Genomic DNA, 18467 nt, shown 5'->3' with positions numbered 1-18467 from the left:
GCACTCGTAGCTGTGATGACCAGCAAGCACGCACTCGTAGCTGTGATGACCAGCAAGCACGCACTCGTAGCTGTGATGACCAGCAAGCACGCACTCGTAGCTGTGATGACCAGCAAGCACGCACTCGTAGCTGTGATGACCAGCAAGCACGCACTCGTAGCTGTGATGACCAGCAAGCACGCACTCGTAGCTGTGATGACCAGCAAGCACGCACTCGTAGCTGTGATGACCAGCAAGCACGCACTCGTAGCTGTGATGACCAGCAAGCACGCACTCGTAGCTGTGATGACCAGCAAGCACGCACTCGTAGCTGTGATGACCAGCAAGCACGCACTCGTAGCTGTGATGACCAGCAAGCACGCACTCGTAGCTGTGATGACCAGCAAGCACGCACTCGTAGCTGTGATGACCAGCAAGCACGCACTCGTAGCTGTGATGACCAGCAAGCACGCACTCGTAGCTGTGATGACCAGCAAGCACGCACTCGTAGCTGTGATGACCAGCAAGCACGCACTCGTAGCTGTGATGACCAGCAAGCACGCACTCGTAGCTGTGATGACCAGCAAGCACGCACTCGTAGCTGTGATGACCAGCAAGCACGCACTCGTAGCTGTGATGACCAGCAAGCACGCACTCGTAGCTGTGATGACCAGCAAGCACGCACTCGTAGCTGTGATGACCAGCAAGCACGCACTCGTAGCTGTGATGACCAGCAAGCACGCACTCGTAGCTGTGATGACCAGCAAGCACGCACTCGTAGCTGTGATGACCAGCAAGCACGCACTCGTAGCTGTGATGACCAGCAAGCACGCACTCGTAGCTGTGATGACCAGCAAGCACGCACTCGTAGCTGTGATGACCAGCAAGCACGCACTCGTAGCTGTGATGACCAGCAAGCACGCACTCGTAGCTGTGATGACCAGCAAGCACGCACTCGTAGCTGTGATGACCAGCAAGCACGCACTCGTAGCTGTGATGACCAGCAAGCACGCACTCGTAGCTGTGATGACCAGCAAGCACGCACTCGTAGCTGTGATGACCAGCAAGCACGCACTCGTAGCTGTGATGACCAGCAAGCACGCACTCGTAGCTGTGATGACCAGCAAGCACGCACTCGTAGCTGTGATGACCAGCAAGCACGCACTCGTAGCTGTGATGACCAGCAAGCACGCACTCGTAGCTGTGATGACCAGCAAGCACGCACTCGTAGCTGTGATGACCAGCAAGCACGCACTCGTAGCTGTGATGACCAGCAAGCACGCACTCGTAGCTGTGATGACCAGCAAGCACGCACTCGTAGCTGTGATGACCAGCAAGCACGCACTCGTAGCTGTGATGACCAGCAAGCACGCACTCGTAGCTGTGATGACCAGCAAGCACGCACTCGTAGCTGTGATGACCAGCAAGCACGCACTCGTAGCTGTGATGACCAGCAAGCACGCACTCGTAGCTGTGATGACCAGCAAGCACGCACTCGTAGCTGTGATGACCAGCAAGCACGCACTCGTAGCTGTGATGACCAGCAAGCACGCACTCGTAGCTGTGATGACCAGCAAGCACGCACTCGTAGCTGTGATGACCAGCAAGCACGCACTCGTAGCTGTGATGACCAGCAAGCACGCACTCGTAGCTGTGATGACCAGCAAGCACGCACTCGTAGCTGTGATGACCAGCAAGCACGCACTCGTAGCTGTGATGACCAGCAAGCACGCACTCGTAGCTGTGATGACCAGCAAGCACGCACTCGTAGCTGTGATGACCAGCAAGCACGCACTCGTAGCTGTGATGACCAGCAAGCACGCACTCGTAGCTGTGATGACCAGCAAGCACGCACTCGTAGCTGTGATGACCAGCAAGCACGCACTCGTAGCTGTGATGACCAGCAAGCACGCACTCGTAGCTGTGATGACCAGCAAGCACGCACTCGTAGCTGTGATGACCAGCAAGCACGCACTCGTAGCTGTGATGACCAGCAAGCACGCACTCGTAGCTGTGATGACCAGCAAGCACGCACTCGTAGCTGTGATGACCAGCAAGCACGCACTCGTAGCTGTGATGACCAGCAAGCACGCACTCGTAGCTGTGATGACCAGCAAGCACGCACTCGTAGCTGTGATGACCAGCAAGCACGCACTCGTAGCTGTGATGACCAGCAAGCACGCACTCGTAGCTGTGATGACCAGCAAGCACGCACTCGTAGCTGTGATGACCAGCAAGCACGCACTCGTAGCTGTGATGACCAGCAAGCACGCACTCGTAGCTGTGATGACCAGCAAGCACGCACTCGTAGCTGTGATGACCAGCAAGCACGCACTCGTAGCTGTGATGACCAGCAAGCACGCACTCGTAGCTGTGATGACCAGCAAGCACGCACTCGTAGCTGTGATGACCAGCAAGCACGCACTCGTAGCTGTGATGACCAGCAAGCACGCACTCGTAGCTGTGATGACCAGCAAGCACGCACTCGTAGCTGTGATGACCAGCAAGCACGCACTCGTAGCTGTGATGACCAGCAAGCACGCACTCGTAGCTGTGATGACCAGCAAGCACGCACTCGTAGCTGTGATGACCAGCAAGCACGCACTCGTAGCTGTGATGACCAGCAAGCACGCACTCGTAGCTGTGATGACCAGCAAGCACGCACTCGTAGCTGTGATGACCAGCAAGCACGCACTCGTAGCTGTGATGACCAGCAAGCACGCACTCGTAGCTGTGATGACCAGCAAGCACGCACTCGTAGCTGTGATGACCAGCAAGCACGCACTCGTAGCTGTGATGACCAGCAAGCACGCACTCGTAGCTGTGATGACCAGCAAGCACGCACTCGTAGCTGTGATGACCAGCAAGCACGCACTCGTAGCTGTGATGACCAGCAAGCACGCACTCGTAGCTGTGATGACCAGCAAGCACGCACTCGTAGCTGTGATGACCAGCAAGCACGCACTCGTAGCTGTGATGACCAGCAAGCACGCACTCGTAGCTGTGATGACCAGCAAGCACGCACTCGTAGCTGTGATGACCAGCAAGCACGCACTCGTAGCTGTGATGACCAGCAAGCACGCACTCGTAGCTGTGATGACCAGCAAGCACGCACTCGTAGCTGTGATGACCAGCAAGCACGCACTCGTAGCTGTGATGACCAGCAAGCACGCACTCGTAGCTGTGATGACCAGCAAGCACGCACTCGTAGCTGTGATGACCAGCAAGCACGCACTCGTAGCTGTGATGACCAGCAAGCACGCACTCGTAGCTGTGATGACCAGCAAGCACGCACTCGTAGCTGTGATGACCAGCAAGCACGCACTCGTAGCTGTGATGACCAGCAAGCACGCACTCGTAGCTGTGATGACCAGCAAGCACGCACTCGTAGCTGTGATGACCAGCAAGCACGCACTCGTAGCTGTGATGACCAGCAAGCACGCACTCGTAGCTGTGATGACCAGCAAGCACGCACTCGTAGCTGTGATGACCAGCAAGCACGCACTCGTAGCTGTGATGACCAGCAAGCACGCACTCGTAGCTGTGATGACCAGCAAGCACGCACTCGTAGCTGTGATGACCAGCAAGCACGCACTCGTAGCTGTGATGACCAGCAAGCACGCACTCGTAGCTGTGATGACCAGCAAGCACGCACTCGTAGCTGTGATGACCAGCAAGCACGCACTCGTAGCTGTGATGACCAGCAAGCACGCACTCGTAGCTGTGATGACCAGCAAGCACGCACTCGTAGCTGTGATGACCAGCAAGCACGCACTCGTAGCTGTGATGACCAGCAAGCACGCACTCGTAGCTGTGATGACCAGCAAGCACGCACTCGTAGCTGTGATGACCAGCAAGCACGCACTCGTAGCTGTGATGACCAGCAAGCACGCACTCGTAGCTGTGATGACCAGCAAGCACGCACTCGTAGCTGTGATGACCAGCAAGCACGCACTCGTAGCTGTGATGACCAGCAAGCACGCACTCGTAGCTGTGATGACCAGCAAGCACGCACTCGTAGCTGTGATGACCAGCAAGCACGCACTCGTAGCTGTGATGACCAGCAAGCACGCACTCGTAGCTGTGATGACCAGCAAGCACGCACTCGTAGCTGTGATGACCAGCAAGCACGCACTCGTAGCTGTGATGACCAGCAAGCACGCACTCGTAGCTGTGATGACCAGCAAGCACGCACTCGTAGCTGTGATGACCAGCAAGCACGCACTCGTAGCTGTGATGACCAGCAAGCACGCACTCGTAGCTGTGATGACCAGCAAGCACGCACTCGTAGCTGTGATGACCAGCAAGCACGCACTCGTAGCTGTGATGACCAGCAAGCACGCACTCGTAGCTGTGATGACCAGCAAGCACGCACTCGTAGCTGTGATGACCAGCAAGCACGCACTCGTAGCTGTGATGACCAGCAAGCACGCACTCGTAGCTGTGATGACCAGCAAGCACGCACTCGTAGCTGTGATGACCAGCAAGCACGCACTCGTAGCTGTGATGACCAGCAAGCACGCACTCGTAGCTGTGATGACCAGCAAGCACGCACTCGTAGCTGTGATGACCAGCAAGCACGCACTCGTAGCTGTGATGACCAGCAAGCACGCACTCGTAGCTGTGATGACCAGCAAGCACGCACTCGTAGCTGTGATGTCCAGCAAGCACGCACTCGTAGCTGTGATGTCCAGCAAGCACGCACTCGTAGCTGTGATGTCCAGCAAGCACGCACTCGTAGCTGTGATGTCCAGCAAGCACGCACTCGTAGCTGTGATGTCCAGCAGCACGCACTCGTAGCTGTGATGTCCAGGTAGCACGCACTCGTAGCTGTGATGTCCAGGTAGCACGCACTCGTAGCTGTGATGTCCAGGTAGCACGCACTCGTAGCTGTGATGTCCAGGTAGCACGCACTCGTAGCTGTGATGTCCAGGTAGCACGCACTCGTAGCTGTGATGTCCAGGTAGCACGCACTCGTAGCTGTGATGTCCAGGTAGCACGCACTCGTAGCTGTGATGTCCAGGTAGCACGCACTCGTAGCTGTGATGTCCAGGTAGCACGCACTCGTAGCTGTGATGTCCAGGTAGCACGCACTCGTAGCTGTGATGTCCAGGTAGCACGCACTCGTAGCTGTGATGTCCAGGTAGCACGCACTCGTAGCTGTGATGTCCAGGTAGCACGCACTCGTAGCTGTGATGTCCAGGTAGCACGCACTCGTAGCTGTGATGTCCAGGTAGCACGCACTCGTAGCTGTGATGTCCAGGTAGCACGCACTCGTAGCTGTGATGTCCAGGTAGCACGCACTCGTAGCTGTGATGTCCAGGTAGCACGCACTCGTAGCTGTGATGTCCAGGTAGCACGCACTCGTAGCTGTGATGTCCAGGTAGCACGCACTCGTAGCTGTGATGTCCAGGTAGCACGCACTCGTAGCTGTGATGTCCAGGTAGCACGCACTCGCAGCTGTGATGTCCAGGTAGCACGCACTCGCAGCTGTGATGTCCAGGTAGCACGCACTCGCAGCTGTGATGTCCAGGTAGCACGCACTCGCAGCTGTGATGTCCAGGTAGCACGCACTCGCAGCTGTGATGTCCAGGTAGCACGCACTCGCAGCTGTGATGTCCAGGTAGCACGCACTCGCAGCTGTGATGTCCAGGTAGCACGCACTCGCAGCTGTGATGTCCAGGTAGCACGCACTCGCAGCTGTGATGTCCAGGTAGCACGCACTCGCAGCTGTGATGTCCAGGTAGCACGCACTCGCAGCTGTGATGTCCAGGTAGCACGCACTCGCAGCTGTGATGTCCAGGGAGCACGCACTCGCAGCTGTGATGTCCAGGTAGCACGCACTCGCAGCTGTGATGTCCAGGTAGCACGCACTCGCAGCTGTGATGACCAGGTAGCACGCACTCGCAGCTGTGATGTCCAGGTAGCACGCACTCGCAGCTGTGATGTCCAGGTAGCACACACTCGCAGCTGTGATGTCCAGGTAGCACACACTCGTAGCTGTGATGTCCAGGTAGCACACACTCGTAGCTGTGATGTCCAGGTAGCACACACTCGTAGCTGTGATGTCCAGGTAGCACACACTCGTAGCTGTGATGTCCAGGTAGCACACACTCGTAGCTGTGATGTCCAGGTAGCACACACTCGTAGCTGTGATGTCCAGGTAGCACACACTCGTAGCTGTGATGTCCAGGTAGCACACACTCGTAGCTGTGATGTCCAGGTAGCACACACTCGTAGCTGTGATGTCCAGGTAGCACACACTCGTAGCTGTGATGTCCAGGTAGCACACACTCGTAGCTGTGATGTCCAGGTAGCACACACTCGTAGCTGTGATGTCCAGGTAGCACACACTCGTAGCTGTGATGTCCAGGTAGCACACACTCGTAGCTGTGATGTCCAGGTAGCACACACTCGTAGCTGTGATGTCCAGGTAGCACACACTCGTAGCTGTGATGTCCAGGTAGCACACACTCGTAGCTGTGATGTCCAGGTAGCACACACTCGTAGCTGTGATGTCCAGGTAGCACACACTCGCAGCTGTGATGTCCAGGTAGCACACACTCGCAGCTGTGATGTCCAGGTAGCACACACTCGCAGCTGTGATGTCCAGGTAGCACACACTCGCAGCTGTGATGTCCAGGGAGCACACACTCGCAGCTGTGATGTCCAGGTAGCACACACTCGCAGCTGTGATGACCAGGTAGCACACACTCGTAGCTGTGATGTCCAGGTAGCACACACTCGTAGCTGTGATGTCCAGGTAGCACACACTCGTAGCTGTGATGTCCAGGTAGCACACACTCGTAGCTGTGATGTCCAGGTAGCACACACTCGTAGCTGTGATGTCCAGGTAGCACACACTTGTAGCTGTGATGTCTTTGTGAAAACTGCTAACTTGGGCATGATATATACGTAAGATATAGATGGAACTTTGTTGAGTTTTACCTACATCATTGACCAATTGCAGCAGCAAATGAGGTTGAATGTGGCTGCAAAGCTAAAACCTGGATCCTTCCCGGTCCTTCAAGTGCGAGCAAGCTGAGAATGTTTGGCATGATGGTGTGGATGTGCTCCAGCAGTAGCGAATGGGTCTGAGTCTAAAATTGTGATTGCATATTAAAAGCGTTTTTGCACAACAGGCAAGTGTTCAGAAAATGATACCAGGCAGGACATTCGTTCCTGCGCACTCAATGATGCAGCCTTTGTCTAGTGTGTCAAACACAAGTAATTAGCCAATATATATTTGTGTGTGTGTATACATAATGTAGCTTTCCATTTAACTTTCATAGCTGCAGAGTATACAAAAACAAAACCTCCCCATTTACTGATGAAATTGAGCAGGCCTCGAGCTGAAGATCATGTGGAGAGAAACACGTGGGCCAGATGTCTGTTATAAGTAGAATGATGCAAATGTAACCTTTTCAGACATCGTTGATGTCGAGCAGCATGCTTTGGAAGTTGTAGAACTTGCAGATGTGCAATATTGTTTACGCAATGTGCAGAAGTATAAATCTGATTGCATCTCCATTTCCCATGCATGACTGACTGAGGGCTCTGGGCTCCTGGCCCCGAGCATACGGCATGAACTCGTGTTTCCGTGCATTTAGCCAAGAGGAATATGAATTGGAAATCTTTGTTGCATCAAGATGAGGGTTTTTTATTTATTTCGGAAACTATGCATATGTCGCTTATACTCTGTCTTGCTTTCTCTCGCTCATGTATTCACATTTCTGGGGATTCGCCTCAATAAGGAGTCCAAGATTCAAGCAAAGGCAGCTGGGATGATATTCTGCAAATGAGGACTTTTGCTCCACTGATGTGCGAGTTGTTCGTCCACACCCCCCCCACTATAAGAACGATAGTAATTGATGTGCTTTCCCATGGTCAACCTGTGAGGTCTACGACCGCTTTCAGCAATGCTTATTTGGATGTAATTGATCGGTCAGAACGTTTGACCGCAATATTATATTTCATAGTGCATGTCTGTGTCTGTCCTTCAAGAAGTTAGTTGGAAAAGGATCTTTTCTTCTGTCCTCCAAGGCAGTGAGTTTTGTTTGACTATAATGACCTCGATAACACCCCAATGGTACAAACGCGTGTTTTCAAACTGCTTCCTCGGAGCATTTTGGAAGTGCCCCGAGCATTGGCAAAACGTTGACTCGCAAGTTGCTGAATTTCTTCTTTGTGTCATTTCCGTATTTTTTTATTTTATTTGTTCTTCTGTTTCCTCTCTTACACCAGACAGTCAATTATGCATGTGATAAACAGCTTTTGTTTTCATATTTTGTTTTGCATTTCCCCTTTTTTATTTTTAATTGAAATCGTTGCTTTATCTCGTCTGCCTTGACTGCACGACATGTAAAGTTACATTGATTGTGTTAAGTAAGCACTCAGTACAGCTGTATGTGTGGACAGCGATCAGTGCTTGATCATTGTGCGACCCACACAGGACTTTAGAAATGTATGCATGAAATATCAACTCGTAGAGTTGGTAAGCACGTGACTGTGTTGAGCAACTCAAGAATTGGTGATTTCCACACCACTGCTGTAACTGGCCTGAAGTTTGATGTAAAAGTGATTTTTTTTAATTTTTTTTGAAAACTTCATTATCTAATTGGAACAGGAATTTTACAAATTGCTCATTGTAATCCTCCTTGCCCCCTGTTTTTCCTGTCACCAGCTTGGAGAGGTGCCTGATGGACATCGTGCCCCACCACCCAATCAGTCCCGCTGTGGCACACGTAGTGTGGACACGCAGACTCCTTCGGCACTTGATGTGACCCTCGTGGTCCCAACCTCTCCTCCGGCTTCACCCGCAGCTGGTCCTCCTTCAACCTACACTCCTCTGGCAGCTCCTGAGGGCTGCATGAGTAGGCCTGGTCCTACCAATGACAGCCCAATTGACAACCCAGACAAAGGTTTGCTCCATTTCAAAGATCTTTGAAAAGAGCGTTTGCAGTTGGGTGGCTATTGTGCTGTCTTCATATTGAAGCCAATGAGGAAATTGGCCACCCAGAGTGTGTGGTCATGCCAGCTGGAAGGGTGGGATTTTTCTTGCACCTCTATAAAGTGTCACATGGCTTTGAACCTTCTTCCTTGTGCACATATAAATTAATAGCTGCCTGCCAATCCTATCTTGCCGTTTCTTTGTTGCAGAGGGAGTTAGTTCTTCTCCGTCACTCAGGTTTGCTGCTCCGAAGCCCTGGTTTCAACGCGAGCCGCCCGAGGGGTGCGAGAGGATAAAGGTTTTTGAGGAAAACCCGTGAGTTTGGGGAGACGGTGGAGGCTTTGGTAACTTTGTTTACATTAGAAAGCATGTTTATCCCGGTTCAAGACGTGTGTAAATTAACCACTTATTGCATATATACACAAAGCAGCCATTGGCTTGTGCTGGTTTGTGAGAAATAACCACTTTTTTGCATCCTCATGAGCAAGTGCCAATGCCATATTTCTTCTGCCCGATAGCATATTGGTCACTTCTAAATATGAATACACCCACACTGGAGGAAAAATAATAAAAATAGTTTCCCATCCTGAAAAATAATTCTTCCATGAAATGTCCTGTTCAGCTTCTTGCGTGTTTGAGCCAATAAATGTAATCTCATTTGTAAACTGTCAATTTCAAAGTTGTACCACAGAAGTCCTGCAAGCTACTGAGCTGTTACAAAAATCATTTTGGATCTCATGATGCATTTACGCTGTATCTATACCAGCATAGTTTTACATGAGGTGCTTTACTTTATACAAATACTAACAGGGGTGCCTGGCATTGCTGGACAACACCGGGTCCCTCCTCCCACCACACCCCTTTCTCCTCCCACCCCACCCCTTCCTCCTCCCACCCCACCCCTTCCTCCTCCCACCCCACCCCTTCCTCCTCCCACCCCACCCCTTCCTCCTCCCACCCCACCCCTTCCTCCTCCCTCCATTAGTTACCAAGTGTAGTTGCTTGTGTTCAGTTCCCAAGTTTCTTGTAGCACGCTCTCCAAGTGGCTTAAGCACTCAAGCAAGCACTCCATTCAAAACTATTGATAAGGAACAGCTGGCTTGGCAAGTGCTAACTTGCTACTTAGTAAATGAACACACCCCTGGAAATCTCGACAGCATCCAGTTCATACAAAATGCTGACAAAAGTACAGTTAAAAAATTAAAATAAAACATAGTAATAATAATTAAAGACTTCAAATATTAATAATGACTATTTTTGTTGTAATGAATATTTAACTTGTTCAGATTTGAAATGTACATAAACTCAGAGATGATGTTGAGTGTACAAAAGTGGACATGTACATTTCATATAACTTTGAAGTGTACATGTAGATAATATGGCTGGGGAATTTTCCCGGCCTCCTGACTAATTAATTACGGACCCAGGTATTTCACGACCAAGCCAATTTTAATGTTTATTTGCTTCACATAGTATGTGAATTACATGTCCATGAGTTTGTTTATAATCCTTAATCAGGTGAAAACCAAAAGTTTATTATTGTTGTCATTATTATCATTATTATTATTTTCTCCCAATAAAAGACCACAATTTTCTTTCCTCTGCATTATGAGAAGGTACCTTCATTGGGTTGTGTCTATTAGACTGCTGCCATGATCGCTGCGAACAAAACATGCATTACGTCGTATGAGTTTTAATAAAAACATCATTGGTATCTCCTGCAGTGAGGCTGAGTCTTTGGGCCTCACTCTCTCACCACAGGCAGGTCGGTGGTCTTTCTGTCTTCTACCATCTCCTCTCCGGTCTTGCCCCCCCCCGCTCTGTCTGCGATTTGCCCCCAACATATTTCTGCAATGCGCTCAATGTCTGCCAGCAACCCCCTTCTGGTAAAACTACCCAAATCACGAATCACTGCTCACCTTCACTCTTTTATTCCTCTTTTTCGGGCCTTTGGAATAAACTCCCACACTCTCTTCTATCCCATTCTTCCCTCCAGGCTTTCAAAACAGCCGTTCACCACCATCTCTTATCTTCCCCCATCCAAAACCTCGATCTTTTCTACCCCCGTTAATCCACCCCAAACCCACCTCCTTCAAATTCCCTGCTTTCCTTCCTGAAAGTCCCTGTGGTGTCCCTCTTGCTGTGCTTTGTGTGTTAGCTCTCATACGAGCCTTGACAAGGTATACAAAAAAAAATTCCTTTGTTTCCTCAAAATGGTACCTTTATTTCATGATCGAAGATGCATTGTTCAGTCTTCAAATGCACATCAGAGGCCTTTGAACAATCTGAGCCATGTGGAGCGAAAAGGATGGTGGCGATTTCTGGGCAGCTGGAGGGAAAGTCATGGCCTGGCTAATGGGCTGTGCTTGTGATGCCAGAGGGAGAGAGAGAGGGAAAGGTGTGGCCTGTAGAATGGGAGGGCGTAATGACCCACCCACAGATACAAACCCAGGTTTATATATAAATATAAAATAAATCCTTAAACCTGTGTAACTTGCAGTGATGTAAATGCATAACCGAAAGCAAAACTATTTCAATCCGGTTTGGTGCTCATGCAAACGTGAGATAGCACACAAGCATTTAAAGGCCATTTTCCCGCTAAAGCAGGGGTTAGCCTTGCGGGCCCCATGACAATCTTCTCCACTTTACCCTGTTTTCTGCATCTCCCCTTCTTAATCCCCTTGCCCACATTTCCTCTTCCACCACATTTAGCCAAGTTTTTCTCGGTCTTCCCCGTCCTCTACTTCTGACTACACTCATTTCCAACACTCCTCTCACCCAGTCACTTTCATCCTTCCTCAACACATGACCCAACCATCTCAACCTGTTTCTCTTCACAACCTCCATCACAGACTCTATTCCCATCATCTTCCGCAAGTCATCATTTGTCTTCCTCTCTCTCAACGATACTCCACACATCCACCGAACCATTCGCATTTCCACCCTTTCAGCCTTTGTTGCTGCTCCATGTTCAGTACCCATGTCTCACTCCCATAAATCATCGTACTCCTCACACATGAAGCATACACCTTTCCCTTCAGCTTCAACGACACTCCCCTCTTTGTCAGCACGCCACTCAGTTCCCAAAACTTCTTCCATGCACATCTCACTCTAGCAACCGTCGAAGAGTCTGATCCACCTTCTCCATTCAGCATGTCTCCGAGATAGCAAAATGTTTTCACCCCTTCCAGCTTCACACCATCTCCAAGATCCAACTCAACAATTCCTTCATCTGCTGCTCCCTCGATGCACACCTTACACTTGAATGTAGCTGCCACACTGGTTAATGACCCTCTCACCCCACTACATTTTCGATGAACCCATTCAGCACACATTGTACACTGAATGGAGTTCACACCGACACCCTTCCTGCACACAGCACACGGCCACTTCCCAGTCCTTTCCACCTCACCACATGCTTTACCACTTGCCATCACCTTCGTCTTTCCGATATTCACCTTCAAACCTTTTGCCTCCATACATTCCTTCCACTTGTTCATCTTCTCCATCAGTCCATCCATACTCTCTGCAATCAACACCAGATCATCTGCATACAGCAGCTCCCATGGTAAACCCTCCTTTACCCTCTGAGCCAGCACCTCCATCATAACTACAAATAGAAGTGGACTTAGTACCGACCCCTGGTGCACTCCTACCCTCACCTCAAACTCACCACTGTTCCCATCCTTCGTCCTTACAGCTGTGCGTGCTCTCTCGTACATGGCCATCACTACTCTGATCAACCATTCCTCCACTCCTAACTTCCTCAATGCCCATGTCATTACTTCGCGTGGGACCCTATCAAATGCCTTCTCCAGATCAACAAACCCAAAAAAACAACTTCTTCCTCTTCTCCATGTACTTCTCCTGCAACTGCCTTACAATAAAAATTGCATCTGTCGTTCCTCTTCCTGGCATAAATCCAAACTGCATTTCGTCAATCTTTACCTTCTTCCTTATCCTCTTCTCCAACACCCTTTCCAATACCTTCATTCCATGCTCCAATAACTTTATTGCTCTATAGGAGCCACAGTCCAGAGGGTCACCTTTCCCCTTGTACAGAGGGACGAGGGTACTCTGTTCCCAATCCACTGGAATGCGGCCTTCTTTCACTGCCAGATTACAGATCTCTGTCATTCTCTTCACACCCCAACTTCCCGCTGCCTTCAACATATCTCCCACAACTCCCGTCTGCCTTCCTGCTTTTCTACTCTTCATTGCTCTTATAGCTTCCTCAACTTCCTTCTCAGTTATCTTCTCTGCTGGTCCTAAAACCGGGTTACTCTCAATGTTTCTATCCCATTCATTTTCTACATTCAACAGCCTTTCCATATATCTCTTCCATCTTCCTTTAATTCCATCTGAATCCACAACAATTTGTCCCACTTCATCCTTCAAGCAACTCACCCCCGTCACATCAAATCTCTCTCTCGCTATCTGCTTTGCAATCCTGAATACCGCTCTCTTACCCTCCTCCGAATCCAAGCGTTCTCCAAACATTTTCCTATGGGCCTCCTGCGCCTTTGCAACCTCTTTCTTTGCAGCCTTCTTGGCTTCCTTATAGCTTTCATGTGCAGCCTCTTCTTCCACCGTACCGTATCCTTTGCCTTTTGCCATTCCTTGAACTTCTTCCTCTTCTCTTCAATCGTCTTTCCAACTTCATCATCCCACCACCATGTTTCCGAGTGCCTCGGTGGTCCTTTTGTCCATCCACATACCTCACCAACGGCTCCCAATAGACTATCTTTCATTGACATCCAACCACTTTCAAGCTCAACCACATCATCTTCATCCATACTCAGCCTCTCTCTTAATGCTTCCTTCACTGTCGCCTCTTTCAACCTCCACACCTTCATCCTCGGTTGGTACTTCACCCGCCGAATTCTCCGCGCACCTTTCACCCTTATATCGCAGACAACCAGGTGGTACTGCGAAACAGTCTCCTCCCCTGGGATCACCTTTGTGTCCCGGAGGTTTCCCCTATCTCACCGACGCACCATCAGGTAGTCGATGGTTGTCGTCAACCCACCTGACGTGTATGTAATAAGCTTATTATTCACTTTCTGGAATTGAGTATTACAGAGCAACAAATCAGCTCCATCAGCAAACTCCAAGATCCTTTCACCTTCTCCATTTCTCACACCATATCCATAACCCCCATGGACTCCCTCAAAACCGTCTGGACTCCTTCCCACATGTCCATTCAAGTCTCCTCCAACCACAACAACTTCCTCATCTTTCACATTTTCCATCAACTTCTCCATCGCACACCAGAACATGTTCTTCTCTTCATCGCTTCGCCTCAAACGTGAGATAGAAAAAGTATAATTTGAGACAACGTGAAAGTTACTGAGTTGTGCTCCTGTAATTTCTCCATTGCTCCTTTGTTGACTCACTTTTTAACAGGTTTCTGTACGACTCTCAAAATGTGAATCCTCTGAGTGGTATCACTTCATAAAGTGTAGACAAAAACGTGCTTGTTTTTATCTTTGAAGAAATGGCATCCTTTTTCCATCAAGCTGCGGTTTTGTGGGTCCCCTAAATGATGGAAGTGGAATGCCGAATCTATTCATGGGTGAAGCTTCTTCCCCATATTGCACAGCTGCTTATGGAAGATAAAAGATCTCCAGTGGTTCTCTGGGTGGAATCCATTGATGTGCTTTTAAAGTTTTGTCGCCATTACGGTGAGATATGCAGCACTTGCGTCCACACAGCGATCATTTGGACCACTTTGATAGTTTGTAGTTACGGTCTACACCAAAGATGTACCCAGACAATGTCCGAGCAATGTATGGAAAACTATATTCGGTATATTTTCTGACAAACCTTTCTTTTAGCAATTTTCAGGCATGGGACAACTCCCAGTTGTGGATTTGTGTGAAAGGTGATCAGAGACCAAGTAATAAAGGGTGCGAATTCGTGACTTGATAATTAAACTTACCTTGTATGGAATGTTATTAGAACCAAGTCATCGATGGAGCTATGGCATGATGGTGGCACAGTGAGTGAAACATTTCCCAAGAATGTGTAATCCAATTCCTGATTGGGTTTGAGACATCTGAGCAGATAAATCTGATTGGAGGGAGGGGGAAGGAGTGGTGTGTTCCCCTGTGGAAGTAAATATATTGTTACGGTTGTGGAAATTATTCGCATTACAACATAAAGAGTCCTCAGGTGAGATATCTCGGTAAGTTCATGTGTAGTTATCCCAAACCCGTTGTATAGAGGGAATGTGTGATTCATCTGGGCTGCGACGCTTTGCGTTAGCCATTTTTTCTTTCTCTATTGTTATTTTTGAGCATTAATCCCCCAACAACTCAAACACCACCACCTTCACCTCTTTACCTCCACAACTCCATCCCACAAACATTACTTCACCACCATTCTCAAACTACGCCCGCCAACAACCAAACTCCCACCACCTTCGCCTTTCCACCACACGTCGTGGCACGGGCTGTGAATGCGTTCCTTTCGCTTCGAAAAGCGGATCAGGAATGCTTCACGCCCCCTTCTCATCCGCCCAATGACTGAGCATCGGGTAGTGTAGCCCCGCCTCCGAACCCACTGTGAATGCGTTCCTTTCGCCCCGAAAAGGGGATCAGGAATGCTTCACGACCCTTTTTGCCTGACCAATGGCTGAACAGAGGGTGGCGTGGCCCCGCCTCCAATCGCGTTTTGATCCGAATATTTGCATAGACTCCTCCTGAGTCCTATAAAGATGCGAGCGCAAGGCGACTGGCGCTGAGTTGAGTTCGGAGTTGAGTCCATTTGAGAGGAGTTGAGTTCGGAGTTGAGAGGAGTTGAGTTCGGAGTTGCAGAGGAGTTGCAGGGGAGTTGAGGAGAAGTTGGAGTTCGCGCGGTTCGATTGCAGGCGGCTGGTCGAGTTCAAGTTCAAGTCAAGGGAAGACTGCGGTCGGCAACGAGGTTGTGGTGTGGGGGTCGCTCGTCTCGTCGCGGGGTCCAAGCCAGCCAGCCATTCCCCTCTCCCTGATCATCAGCAATTCCCCCCCCCCATCCGCGCTGAGATAGTGCCGGCGGGGGGGGGGGGGCGTTCCTCCCCCAACCTAAACGTGGTGCCAATAAAACCGCTCGCGCGGAGCACGCCGCAGAGGACTCGCCGACCACGCCAGGGCCACGGAGTCGGGGTGTAGCTGCGCGAACATTGCGGCTTGCCCGCCATCGCGTCACGAGGACGCGGGTAAGACCTTCCTGGTCTCGTGGACCTGGCCGATTCTCCAGGATCCACTTACATTTGGTCTACGGACCTATCTGCCTCCTTGTCTATGAGGGTGGCTTTCTTTCTTTCGGGTTGAATGCATGCTGTGGCGCAGTGTCCAATAAGTAGAACTGCTTAAGTGTCTGTGCCTGTACATTGCCCCTTTTATTCGGTGCAACTCTTTTCCTTGCATTTGCTTTTGTTGCATGACTGCATAACTGTATGGCTGTATATACGTGCTTGTGTGTGTGTGTGTAAATAAAGTGCATTGTGTGAACTGTTTTCCCGCTTTGCTTCGTCTCCTTCCTTTTATTGAATCTCCATCTTGCATCAGGTAAGGGATTGATTGTGGGTTTAAAACGCCCGGAAATTAATCGGAACCGTCAAGGCCGACGATAACTCCGCTCGGTTATCCCTGTAATACGGAACGAACCGCTTAAGCGGTTCGTGTCCGGAGTCGGCCTGTGGCGTGGTACGATCGCCTGGTCGACCACTCGCGCAAGTACTTAGGTAGGTCGAATTTGGCGAGCAACCCTATCCTGCGCGGGTGGGCAATTGGCACGATCGTGTTGAGGTTAACCCCCCACCCGTGACTGACTCCAGGCGGTAGTTCCCGGAGGGTCATGACTGAATTGTCCGTCCGGTGGGCGATGTGATGTGATTCGAGTTACGTGGCCGATCGCACGCCGGCGGGCGTGAATTCGCAAATATATATATATATATATATATATATATATATATATATATATATATATATATATATATATATATATATATATATATATATATATATATATATATATATACACACCAGCTTTTTCAGGTTGTCCATCACAACTGAATAGTCCGGTCATTTAAGGACAATTTTTGGTCCAATATTTACCTGCTGAACAAAAGCACCAAATTTGGCATGGAGGTAGCATATGACAAGACAAATAATTTTCACTGAAGAGACAATTGAGATCGTGACCTTAAAGGTCAAGGTCAAAGGTAGCTTTTCCTTGAAAACCAAGGTAACATCTAAAGTTCAATTTAAAAAGGTCTAAAATTAGTTTGACAGCTTCCTGCTGTATAGAAGAGTTGAAGGAAGGGGGCTTTGTAATTCTACTAATTATTGATGACATTTACATATGCAAATTATTTGCATAATTTATGCAGGAAGTACGAAATTTTCATATTTTCCTACTGTATTATAAAAGCCCCCAAAAATAGTGTTATGAATTCCGGCGTGCGATCGGCCACGTACTCGAGTCGCGACCGTGTCGCCCACCGGAACGGACAATTCAGTCGTGACCCTCCCGGAACAACGCCGGGAGCTAGTCACGGGTGGGTCTTTCGACCTCACCACAATCGTGCCAATTGGCCACCCACGCAGGATAGGGTTGTTCGCCAAATTCGACCTACCTAAGTACCTGCGCGAGTAGTTAACCGGGCGATCGTACCTCGCAGCAGGCCGGCCGAGGACACGAACCGCTAAAGCGGTCCGTTCCGTGCTTCAGTGATAACCGAGCGGTGTTATCGCCGACCCCGACGGATGTGAATCTATTTACTGGGTGCTTACACCCTTCTACCAATTCCTTCCGTGATGCAAGATGGCACTTTCAAACAAGGGAAGAGGACGCAACGAAACGAGGAACAGTTCAACAAGCACTTTTATTAACACACACAAGCAGGCACACATTTACAGCCATACAGTGAATCATGCACGTATATACAGTGATACAGTGATGATCATGCACATAAATACAGTCAAAGCAAGCAAGTGAAGAGTTAATTCCGAATCGATGGTTTTATTCACACAGTTACTTAGACACGTCTACTTGTCAAGACTGCGCCACCACATGCACTTACAGAAAAGCCACCCCCAAAGACAAGGGTGGCAGACAGGTCCGTGGACCAAATGTACGTGGAGCCTGGATGAGCGGCCAGGTCCATGAGACCGAAAGGTCTTACCCGTGCCCTCGTGGCGCGATGGCGGGCAAGCCGCAATGTCAAGCTTATCTGCGCCTGACCTCGTGCCCCTGGTGTGGCCGGTGAGCTCTCTCCGGCGTTCTCCACGCAGGCTCGCGCTACACAGCAGGCACCACAGTTGGGGAGGGGAACGGACGGGGTTACCAGCGTTCTCTCAGCGCCGATGCTCGGTATGGGGGGGGGGAATTGTTGATGGCCGGTATGGGGGGGGGATTGTTGAGGCTCTCTCAGTACGTTGATGCTCTTTTGGCGAGACAGGGGTTACCGACACTCTCTCAGCGCAATGCTCGGAATGAGGGAGTTGATGTTCTTTTCCGCGAGTTGACGCTCTTTCCGAGCACTCTGGACCGC

The 18467-nt window shown here is 50.0% G+C and overlaps 1 protein-coding gene across 3 annotated transcripts in view; it reads left to right on the top strand.

Annotated features, from left to right (window-relative positions):
* Positions 1 to 18467, top strand: part of LOC147014063 (protein FAM117B-like) — a 152177-nt gene that overhangs the window by 109049 nt on the left and 24661 nt on the right. For all 3 annotated transcript variants that reach the window (XR_015050628.1, XM_085851670.1, XM_085851669.1), the window contains exons 6-7: positions 8663 to 8900; positions 9139 to 9244. Coding sequence is in view for 2 of the 3 variants with exons in the window: in XM_085851670.1 (XP_085707796.1) it covers positions 8663 to 8900; positions 9139 to 9244 (344 nt within the window). In the remaining variant the exon portion in view is untranslated. The remainder of the gene's footprint in view (positions 1 to 8662; positions 8901 to 9138; positions 9245 to 18467) is intronic.

The sequence above is a fragment of the Eptatretus burgeri genome, chromosome 13, assembly GCF_056783735.1.
Source record: "Eptatretus burgeri isolate ZD-2024b chromosome 13, Ebu_testis_v1, whole genome shotgun sequence".
Taxonomy (NCBI): domain Eukaryota; kingdom Metazoa; phylum Chordata; class Myxini; order Myxiniformes; family Myxinidae; genus Eptatretus; species Eptatretus burgeri.
This window is presented reverse-complemented; position numbering and strand designations above follow the sequence as displayed.